The sequence below is a fragment of the Penicillium soppii genome, assembly GCF_028829465.1.
Source record: "Penicillium soppii strain IBT 18220 chromosome Unknown utg000005l, whole genome shotgun sequence".
Taxonomy (NCBI): Eukaryota; Fungi; Ascomycota; class Eurotiomycetes; order Eurotiales; family Aspergillaceae; genus Penicillium; species Penicillium soppii.
The window spans coordinates 332,760-343,637 of record NW_026643235.1 but is presented as its reverse complement, the minus strand read 5'-3'; the positions used below and the strand labels follow the sequence as shown (position 1 = coordinate 343,637).

Here is a 10,878-nt window from a genome sequence, read left to right as displayed (position 1 = left end):
GGTTGTCTTCCAAGGTTCCCGCTATGCTTGAATGCACCTATTGCCGAGATTGATATATAGTATTTGCTGTTACGTTACTGGAGTGTAGTATCGAAATATGGTACCACTCTGTAGTTGCGACCGATTTACATTGCGAGACATAATTGAGGCATTCATATTCAGACATCAGATGTCATTGGCAGCTTCCAAGGTTGCAAGTCATTTTAAGACAACGTTGGAATCGTCGTCTTAAAGATTTTGTTGGTTCTTGTATTGGACCAACATATTTTGTAGTTCTAAACTCAAGATATATTTCCGCATACGTATGTACCTACGCAGGTACTTCCATAATTCCCTCCAACATGAATTTTGCCCAGAATCTCCCAATAAAAAAAATCCCCAGCCCTGTTCACTAATTTCCAATGACAACATCAAGTCGAATTGCGCAATCATCCTATGCTGCAAGCGCAAAAGGTCCAAGGCAGATTGCCGGTTGAACCGAACCCCGCCAACAAATGAAACCATCACCTGACAAAACCTTCTTTTCCTATCAAACGAGGTGTTGAATCGGTGATTTCTCTTCAACTTTCCACACACTTACAACATGGCATCGCTTTCTTCACAGCCCCGCTACATTTACAAGATTGTGCCCTCGACCGCACCAGTCCGCGAGCCAATTCCCGAGCGGCTTGCAGTGAGTGATTTGGACAAGGGCTCTGGCTTCATCCATCTCTCGACAGCGCACCAGGTAGCAAACACACTAAAAACCTTTTTCACGGAGGAGCCCTTAGTCTATGTGCTGCGAATTGAATACCATCGCGTCATCCAAGATATTAAGTGGGAGTCTCCCGATGGAAGAGTGACCGGTCCTCGACCCGGGGAGGGACTTTTCCCTGTGAGTTGAAACTCCGCGGCTAACCATTGACATTTGCTGAAAAACAACCAAGCACCTCTACAATGGTCTCAAACTGGGCAGAGAGGAGGTTGAGAGCGTCGCTATCTGGCAAAACGATGAGGGATGGGATAAGGCCCTCACTGGAGCGAAGCCATGGCTTCTGGCCTAGCAAATTTATGTTACTCGGTTGCATTCCAATTTGATACCAATGTCAAGCACACGCTCTATTTTACGCTGCAAAGTTCTGGTGGCATTCCGATTACATGAATGAATCCGTCATGACGCTTTTTAACGGAAAGATTGGAAAAATGTACGGTTCTTTTAGTCGCCAAGTGGATAGCAATGCAACAACTGGCCATCGATTTATACAAGGGTCATATAAGAAAAAATAGACACAAGGCAAAAGAAATTGGGGCGTTTAGTATTGACCACTCACAGTACAAAGAAGGATCAGCACTAGCCAAGAAGACGAAGCTTGTTGCAACCTCACTTGGCTCACCTGGTCGCCCAAAACCGAACTTGTAGCCCCATTCTTCCATCTGTTGGGCGCTCGGGGTGTCGATCTGAATCGGAGTATAGATTGCCCCAGGACTGAGGTTGAAACAGGTCAATAATGCAACGTTGGAGGGAGAGAGAAGGTGGATTACTTACACGACTGCATTCAACCGGGCACCTTCGGAATCAAGTATGCTGCTAAAGATCGGGTAAAACTTATGATGGCTCCCTTGGTCGCAGAATAATCAATTATATTCACCGAGCCACGCAAGGCCAGAATAGAAGAATTGTTGACGATTCTGTAGGGGGTTAGTGATACTGCAGTGTTGATAATCGCTTCTGCGTCTGATTGCTCCAATGGCAAGTAAACGATGCTGATATCAGCACCCTCTCTGGCCATCAAAATAGCGATCGATCGCCCGATACCGTACCGGAACTGTCCAGGGTTGTAAGTAATCGTCAGCTTGCTTCATACCGACACATACTCTCCACCAGTAAAAAGAGCCTCCCTGCCCTTCAATTTCCCCGAACCGATATATTCAGTGAAACCCTCAAAGCCTTCTAGCTTTGTTGATCTGCTGAGCTCCGTCATTACACACTCCAATCTAAAGGAAATGCTGTATTGGAAATATCTTGTTTAGATGAATATGCTCTCACCCCGGTTTATTCTGAGCCTGTGCGGCCGGTGCAGACTTGAAGGCACTGTGCTCGCCCATTGATGATCCCATATCGCAGTATCGTGGGCTACGATAGAAAAATAGGGATAAAATATGGTTGCAGATGGTAGAATGAAGCTATGCTTCTAGCCCAAGCATTTAACTATGAAACATGTCAACCCTTCTTTGCTCTGGTGCTATCACACTATTGTCATGTCATAGTATGGCGAAGGCACACGGGATTTGAGGCCGGGGACAGAAGACCATGTTTTCATATGTCAAAAAATCTTGGACAACACAAGGCTATTTATATTCAAAGACTTCAATGTTTGACTTGAGCTGTGACAACCTATACATTAGTCTCTTCATTGCTGTGACCGAGGCCCCCAAATGATTTGTGATGCTTAGAACATATAATTTCTGCTAATTACTACACAATAAACCCAATGAATGTATTACATTTTATCAAAATCAAAGTCAGCAACCAGCCTGGCAAGTTCCAGAGATCTATAGATCTCCCCGGGACCGGCTCTTGATCATCATTTATAAGCATAAAATATAGGACGGTTCACCGCCCTGAAGAACCTCGTTTACCAGCCAATCAGTGATGCGACCTTGCAGATAAGACGGTACACTATACCGAATTAGGCTAGTCTCCTTATCGGCTTGGCCGTGCACGGAAAAGAAAAGGAAATAATTTTTCGTCCGACTTTTTCTTCTTCTTTCTTTTCTTTGGGAAAGCCCGACTTTCTCCATCAGCAGAACGTTTCCTTTCTGTTGATTAATTATTATCCTAAAGTCGTGTCTCACCGTCTGTTTTCAGATATTCTTTAATTTTCACAATGCCTATCACCGCCAGCGACGCTGCTCCCGGTGCCGCCATGAAGGCTGAGATCACTGACTACACCAAGGCCTTGGAGGTTGTCGAGACCTACAAGACCCGCGATGGTCTTGACGTTGATACTCTCATTGATTCCGACAAGCACGGTGCTTTGACCTACAATGATTTCTTGATCTTGCCCGGCTACATCGGTAAGCCGAACCCCGCCATCCAAAATTCTCTTTTTGCTCCAATGACTAAATTGTTCAGGTTTCCCCGCCTCTGATGTCTCTCTTGATACCCCCGTTACCAAGCGTATCTCCTTGAAGACCCCTCTTTTGTCCTCTCCCATGGACACCGTCACTGAGCACAACATGGCTATCCACATGGCCCTGCTCGGTGGTCTCGGTGTAATTCACCACAACTGCTCTCCCGAGGCCCAGGCCGAGATGGTCCGCAAGGTTAAGAGATACGAGAACGGCTTCATCCTTGACCCCGTTGTTCTCTCCCCCAAGGCCACCGTTGGTGAGGCCAAGGAGCTCAAGGCCAAGTGGGGCTTCGGTGGCTTCCCTGTCACTGGTAAGTCATGAAAAAATTTCTCTCTCTTCTATACCAGCACCTGTCCCCCCTTTGCATGATGACCAAACTCTTTTAAAAATAACTTTCGTTCCACTGCAGCGACGAAAGTCGCATTGTAGAGAACCAGATCTTATCTGAGCATTTCACTATCTTTTGCAATTTTCACGTCAGCTTTTGATAATCAGAATGCTAATGTTGAAAAACAGAGAACGGAACCCTCCGCTCCAAGCTCGTTGGTATGGTCACCTCACGTGATATCCAATTCCACCGCGAGCTCAGTGACCCTGTGACTGCCATCATGGCCACTGATCTTGTCACTGCCCCGGCCGGTACTACCCTTGCCGAGGCCAACGAGGTTCTCCGCCAGTCCAAGAAGGGCAAGCTCCCCATTGTTGACGCCAACGGCAACATCGTTTCTCTGCTTTCCCGCTCCGATCTGATGAAGAACCTCCACTACCCCTTGGCCTCCAAGCTCCCCGATTCTAAGCAGCTTATCTGCGCCGCTTCTATCGGTACTCGCGAGGAGGACAAGCACCGTCTCAAGCTCCTCGTTGAGGCTGGCTTGGACATCGTTATCCTGGATTCCAGCCAGGGTAACTCCATGTACCAGATCCAGATGATCAAGTACATTAAGAAGGAGCTCCCCCAGATCGATGTTATCGGTGGTAACGTCGTTACCCGGGAGCAGGCTGCTGCTTTGATTGCCGCCGGTGTCGATGGCCTGAGAATTGGCATGGGCAGCGGTAGTGCCTGTATCACCCAGGAAGTCATGGCTGTCGGTCGTCCCCAAGCCGCTTCCGTGCGCAGCGTCTCCTCCTTTGCCGCCCGCTTCGGTGTTCCCTGTATCGCCGATGGTGGTGTCCAGAACCTTGGCCACATCGTCAAGGGCCTGGCCATGGGTGCCAGCACCGTCATGATGGGCGGTCTCCTTGCCGGTACCACCGAGTCTCCCGGTGAGTACTACGTCAGCAACGAGGGCCAGCTCGTCAAGGCCTACCGTGGTATGGGCTCTATTGCCGCCATGGAGGATAAGAAGGCCGGTAACGGTGCCAAGGACAGCAAGGCCAGCAACGCTGGTACTGCTCGTTACTTCTCCGAGAAGTCCAACGTCCTTGTTGCCCAGGGTGTCGCTGGTTCCGTCCTCGACCGCGGCTCCGTCACCAAGTTTATCCCCTACCTCGTTGCCGGTGTCCAGCACTCTCTGCAGGACATTGGTGTCAAGAGTCTTGCCGCTCTGCACGATGGTGTCAACAACGGCACTGTGCGTTTCGAGATGAGAAGTGCCAGCGCTATGACCGAGGGTAACGTCCACGGTCTGCACAGCTATGACAAGAAGCTTTACGCGTAAGATCCAAGCGTCTTGTTGACTGGCCTTTTTGTGAATAGTTCATCGGGGTAACCCCCGATGATGTGGCCTTGAAAAATAAAATAGGGGTAAAGGATAGGAGTTTACGATTTGAAGATTTACGCCATTTCTGTTAATGAGCAATCACGTTTATAATTTTTTTTTGAATAATTCCAACGTAGACGCTGCATTTCGTACGGGTAGAGAATTCATGTAGTTTTTCTGCAAGGCACATGGCGCTGCGTTCGGCTAAGCTTGATGAGGTTAAGCTGCACGCGGGGTAACAGGGAAACAGCCTAGGCTCTCGGGTCTTGATTCTTTACTATAAACTACATCAAACCACTGTATCTTGCAATGTCAATTATCTACCAAGAATATATTTGTCGCATAGTACACGGACTGGGCCATCAATCCGCTGTTGGCTTCATCATTCGCAAATCTCGAACTTCTCCCATTGCCTCGGCGCGCTTTTCTCAGTACCCGGGCTGCAGATTTGGATATAGACCATATACAACCATACCAGACACGTTATCACATTCTCAGACAATGCCTAAGCAAAACGATACTCAGAAAAAGCAGCCCGCTGTGCCTCGACCTAGTTCTAGGTAAGAAGTCAGCAGCAAGCAACTGCCTCTTTGGTAGTTACCGATGGACGCGATGCTACTTTGGAAATTCAACTGGAGACACAGAGCTAACTTATCCAGTGTACTCCTTATTTCTTCAAAGAACGAACTCCTTCTGCTTCATCGCGTAAAGACATCCAGCTCTTTCGCATCCGCTCACGTCTTTCCAGGCGGCAACCTATCCGCCCAAGATGGGCCTTGTCCTCCCCCTGAAGACCTAGCCAGACATGAAGATTCTCCTAGTTACAGACGTGCAGCAATCAGAGAACTCTTCGAAGAGAGTGGTATTCTTTTAGCCAAGAATCGTACCTCGGGCAAATTGATTGCTGTTGATGAGCCTACCCGAGAGGCAGGACGCCGACTGATCCACCAGAACAAGACTACATTTGACGAGTGGCTTAAGGAGCAAGACAATGACGCAGACCCGGATCTAGGTGAGCTTTTATGAAAGTTGTTTGTGCATGCATTGCTAACTTACGAAGATCAATTGATACCGTTTACTCGTTGGGTTACGCCAACTAATGTTCCTAAGCGATATACCACCCAGATGTATTTATACTTCTTACCTTTACCCACCAACGCGGATAAGAAACTGCTCGCTGAACTCCCGGCTGAGGGTGAACACGACGAGCTGGAGAGCCCAACTAGTGATGGTGGTATTGAGGTCACAGAGGCTCAATTCCTTCCTGCATCGGAATGGATTAGTCGTGCACAGCAGGCGGAAATCATCCTGTTCCCGCCACAGTTTCTTCTGCTGCACTTGGTTTCAGAGTTTTTGGACAAGGAATCTCGTGCGGGCGCCTCTTTGGAAGAGATGGAAAAGCGCCGACGGGCCCTCGTCGAGTTTGTTCATTCAGGATCTCCTCCTTGGGTGCATAAATGTATTTCTCCGAAGATGATTCAGATGACTGGTGACGGTCGGGCTGTTTTGGGATTGAATGAACCTGGACCTGAGTTGAAGGGGTCAGATAGGCGTGGCGAGTCTGAGAGAGTTGTGCTTGTGCGATTTAAGAAGGGGAGTGCGAGGGAAGTGGCTGTTGGATGGAAAAATAAGGTTTTGCAAGAAGAGAGGGAAAAGAGTAACCTTTAGAATAACTATATGCCCTTAGTGTGTATTTAATCTAGTGTTAAAGAGAAGCATGAATGAAGATTTAAAGTACACACGGAAATTTGGTCATGGGATGGACGATCCTGTTGCCACGGCAGAAGTAAGCAGACCGCTAACGCCACACCCTCCCCACTTGCGCCACGCCAGCCCTCGACAAAAGGTCACATGACCCACACAAATCTCGATTATGAGTCTTGAATTTAATGTGCGGCAGAAAAACCCTCCACCTCCAACCTCACCGTCGCCCGTCAAAACCCCAACACCACAACCGCCAAAATGGAGAACGACAAGGGAGAGATCGTCGATCTGTACGTGCCATCACTTCCAGTTCATCCAATTCCAATTCCAAACCCTGTACCTGTCTGCGTGGCCGCAAACCCTCGATCCCAGCCATGAACACTACCCTGTGCGAATGAGACACGAAGAGCAAGCGCAAAGCGGAAAATGCACTTATTGCAAGCCACAGGCCACCAGAAAAAAACAGGACGAGGGAGCAGGACATGGATGGACGGACACGGGAACCTTTCGCATCTTCAAAATCACAAAACTAACATTCCACACAGCTACGTGCCCCGCAAGTGCAGCGCCACCAACCGCATCATCAAGGCCAACGACCACGCCTCCGTCCAGCTTTCCGTCGGCAAGGTCGATGAGAACGGTCGCTACACCGGCGAGAACCAGACCTACGCTCTGTGCGGCTTCATCCGTGCCCGCGGCGAGAGCGACGACTCCTTCAACCGTCTCGCTCAGCGCGACGGCTACCTCAAGAACGTCTGGGCTGCTTCCAGCCAGCGGTAAATTATTCACAGCGATGTGGTTTATTTCACCGGGTGGTGTTGACGGTTGATTTGATGGTATGTTTTTGTTGGTCTTGGATACGATGTTGCTGGGCTGGACTAATTGTTGCAGAGGAACTGTGGCTTGATGGTCCGTGTTCGGGGAGTTGGTCCCATGACCTAACTAAAAGGACCAAGGGATATGGGTTTTCCTTCTCCTATTTTCTTTTATCTCCTCTGAGAAACTCCTGTTTTCCTACCTATCTTATCGAATGAATAAAATATCGACGACTTGATGGTTCAGGTGTTTTTTCTCTACCAATTCCTATCCCGCCTCTGCATAGCGCTCTGCGTCGAGCACCTGCAATCTTGCAGCCAAAAAATCAAAACGATATCCCTTTTCTTGTATACAGTCTCTTTTCCTTAAGTCTGATTACTGTTGTTCCCTTCTCGGCCTTTTAAGCCTTCTCATTCTTTGTAGATTTGAAAACTAGACTGGTTCGCTGGTCTTGGTCTTCTGTCGACATTTCCATGAGCGAGGGGGCAAAAATAATTACATGTCGCCGAAGATCATGCCTTCGAGCTCCCGCCTGCTGAAGAGCCACTGTTGCAGAGACCCATGCACTGGGGCACAGATACGGGCAGGACATCATTATCGTAGAGAACTTACTTGAATATTACTTTAGTTTTCCTCGGTGGTTTAAGCCTTTCTTCTTCACATCTACATGTAATACATCACATTACTTTACACTATTGGCGTTGCCAGAGGTATTCTAAACAAATATTTTATTCACAACTCATCCATCGTTGATATGCAATACGTTCCTTCAACATAAACTCGTGATTGCAAGTAAAGTCTGGCATGGACGTTACAGGCAAGACACAACCCAGAAAAAGCTTTTGTTTTCTTCTATAATCGAGTGTACCATCTCTCCGCTTAGTCCTTCTCCAGACGCACAGCCGGGTTCGTCTCGATGAAGTTGAGGTCGACCTTGTGGCCGAGGAGTTCACGGATATTGCTGACAGCGTACCTGGACAGATATTAGCAAATATATAATCAGTAAAGGCTGACGAGAACGTACTTGATCATAGTAGGTCTCTCCAGACTCAATCCCCATCCGTAGACTCTCAGGTTCTTGGGCAGACCCATGGATTCCAGCATCTCGGGCCGGAACATACCACTGTTACCAATCTCAACCCACTTACCCAGACCGGCGTGGTAGCCGAAGATCTCCATACTGGGCTCAGTGTAAGGATTGTAAGCGGGCTTGAAGCGCAGCTGGTGAATACCCATCTTGGCAAAGAAGACCTCCATGAAACCGATCAGACCACCGAGAGTCAAACCGAAGTCCGCAATAACACCCTCGATCTGGTGGAACTCAGCCAAGTGGGTGGCGTCAACTGCCTCATTTCGGAACACACGGTCGATACTGAAATAGCGGGCTGGCCGAGGGTTGGCAGCCAGCTTGTGCAGCATATAGGTGGAGATAGAGGTAGTGTGCGTGCGGAGCACGAGTCGCAGAGACTCGTCCGCGCTCCACGGGTAGCGGTAGCCGATGGAGCCGAACTTGCCGTGCTCGTGCACTTCACGCACATTGTCCCAGTACTGTTGGTAGTCGAGGGGCTTCTCGGAGTCCTTTGACTTGGGGGCATGTGGGTCGTTGGGGGCGTCTGCACGGGGGCCGTCGGCCACGGCTGGGTCGGAGATGTAGAACGTATCTTGGAGATCACGGGCAGGGTGTTGCTGGGGCACGAAGAGAGCGTCGAAGTTCCAGAAACCGGTTTCCACGAAGCGGTTGGTGGGCATCTCCTCGAAGCCCATTTCGAAGAAGATGTTGCGGAACTCTTGTCGCACCTTGTTCAGAGGGTGGAAAGTACCGGACGGGGTGCTAGCACCCTTGGCGTTGAAGTTCTTGGGCTTGAAGGTTTTCTCCTTCCACGAGCCACTGGCGATCATCTCGGGAGTAAGGTCGGTCTCCTCCTTGACGAATTCTCGGGCGTAGTTGGGACCCTTGATGATTTCGTAATCGTGCTCCTTTGACAGAGAGACCAGCTTTCTCCGCTTGAGATCTTGGAGGACCTTTGAATCGCCCAGGGTCTTAGTTTTTTGTACTGTGAGCAGGTGCTGTTGCGTTTCGTCGACAATCGAGTCTGTGGAGGCCCGGAGCAGATCCTTATCCTTCTTGATCCAGCCACGCTTGAAAGCATTTCCTTGGCCAACTTTGGCGTTGTCCTTGCCCACAATTCCGGGCAAGTCGGTGATCTTCAATCCGTCCAGGGCGGCGACAACGGCGGCGAAGACCTTAGCTTCGTGACTGCCATTGGCGGCAACCTCCTGGCCCTCAGCGGTGAGGGTAAGAATTTCCTTATCCAGAGCCTTCCAATCAACCATCTGCCGGGCGCCAAGGCGGTCGAGCGCACTTTTGACCTTCAATGAGGGGACGGAGGGGAAGGCATTGCTGGCGAGGACGGGCGCATCGGACGCGGACAGGGCGTCCAGAATGGGCTTTATCAAATCGTTATCCATAGCTGCAGTCTTGTCCTGCAGACTAGAATTTTTAGAGGGAGGTTTGGCGTTTCTTTGGATCAGACAATATTCCGTAGAATTATGACTCTGCGGGATCCAAAAGATAAATTCGGGAGGTGATAAAGACCACAAGTGCTATTTCACCCCGCCATAGTATTGGACAGTTGACTCCAGGATCTAGGGCTTGGAAAACAACATCAACACAACAGGGGGTACTCATTTGTCGACATTGAAAAATCCGAAAGATTACCATTTCCAATTCACTATTGTGGTTCTCGTGAGTGGAATTCATACATTTTACACACTAATTTCCTCCATCCTATTGCAGGCAGTAACTATCGGGTTTTCTGACATACGAGATAAGTACATACGTTGTATGAATGTTGAGATGACTATGCAATCTCTTAACCTTGAAAAGACTAAATTGATCCAGGGAACCCAAGGTAGGAATCAAACTACGCATGAGCACGAGCGATTCAATAAACCAATCGCAACTCATGAATGCAAACGACAACGGCTGAGACGCTAAGCTCGGCTCAGCCACACAGAGTTCGAACTATGGGACTTGGTAGACCCTACTAAACAATGAATGCTCGTTTAAACCGACTGGCTGAGAAACAACTTCGACCGAATCCTACTCAATCATTTACCAAATCTCGTACTACCACGTAACATGTATGTCTACATAGGTAGGATGACATGTCCTTTCTGTATTGTATTTAGGGTTATCGAGAAGCACTAGTATTTGAATATCCCAAATCCCAAACGAGCCTAAGTTGATCGTCACTAGTTTTCAAGTCGATCATCACGCTTTTTAGGTCTTACATCGTTAGCAAGTGGATCACGGGATATGAAACAGCTGATCAGGAGGTTTGCCGCTTTTATTTTATTTTTGTGCAGCCTACAGATAGTAGTGACCATAACTATGTACTCTGAGTAACTACGGCGTAGTACATCGTTTCTCGAAACCTAAATAGATAAATTCCTAGTCCGTGCACAGATGCATGAATTGGTCAAAAGATAGTAAATTTACAAAATTATTATGCCATTTTAGGTGTATGGGTTTGGGTCTAGG

At 48.6% G+C, this 10,878-nt stretch overlaps 5 protein-coding genes across 5 annotated transcripts; 3 read left to right on the top strand and 2 right to left on the bottom strand.

The window, feature by feature from the left end:
• Positions 1-583: 583 nt before the first annotated feature.
• N7529_005552 (DUF952 domain-containing protein) lies at positions 584-1,043 on the top strand (the record flags this gene model as incomplete). Its single annotated transcript, XM_057241079.1, has 2 exons — positions 584-874; positions 927-1,043. 2 exons carry the CDS (start codon positions 584-586, stop codon positions 1,041-1,043), a joined length of 408 nt encoding a protein of 135 aa, XP_057096438.1.
• A 205-nt stretch (positions 1,044-1,248) lies between these two features.
• N7529_005551 (oxidoreductase, short-chain dehydrogenase/reductase family) lies at positions 1,249-2,097 on the bottom strand (the record flags this gene model as incomplete). The annotated part of the gene is made up of 4 exons (XM_057241078.1): positions 1,249-1,437; positions 1,548-1,805; positions 1,845-1,974; positions 2,027-2,097. The coding sequence occupies 4 exons, from the start codon at positions 2,095-2,097 to the stop codon at positions 1,249-1,251; spliced, it is 648 nt and encodes a 215-aa protein (XP_057096437.1).
• Positions 2,098-2,867: 770 nt separating this feature from the next.
• Positions 2,868-6,482, top strand: N7529_005550 (Cystathionine beta-synthase core; the record flags this gene model as incomplete). The annotated part of the gene is made up of 6 exons (XM_057241077.1): positions 2,868-3,057; positions 3,116-3,424; positions 3,631-4,768; positions 5,340-5,367; positions 5,496-5,826; positions 5,875-6,482. 6 exons carry the CDS (start codon positions 2,868-2,870, stop codon positions 6,480-6,482), a joined length of 2,604 nt encoding a protein of 867 aa, XP_057096436.1.
• Positions 6,483-6,776: 294 nt separating this feature from the next.
• On the top strand, positions 6,777-7,298 carry rps21 (40S ribosomal protein eS21; the record flags this gene model as incomplete). Its single annotated transcript, XM_057241076.1, has 2 exons — positions 6,777-6,808; positions 7,064-7,298. 2 exons carry the CDS (start codon positions 6,777-6,779, stop codon positions 7,296-7,298), a joined length of 267 nt encoding a protein of 88 aa, XP_057096435.1.
• A 915-nt stretch (positions 7,299-8,213) lies between these two features.
• Positions 8,214-9,803, bottom strand: N7529_005548 (phenylalanine--tRNA ligase subunit alpha; the record flags this gene model as incomplete). The annotated part of the gene is made up of 2 exons (XM_057241075.1): positions 8,214-8,307; positions 8,359-9,803. 2 exons carry the CDS (start codon positions 9,801-9,803, stop codon positions 8,214-8,216), a joined length of 1,539 nt encoding a protein of 512 aa, XP_057096434.1.
• Positions 9,804-10,878: the final 1,075 nt, after the last annotated feature.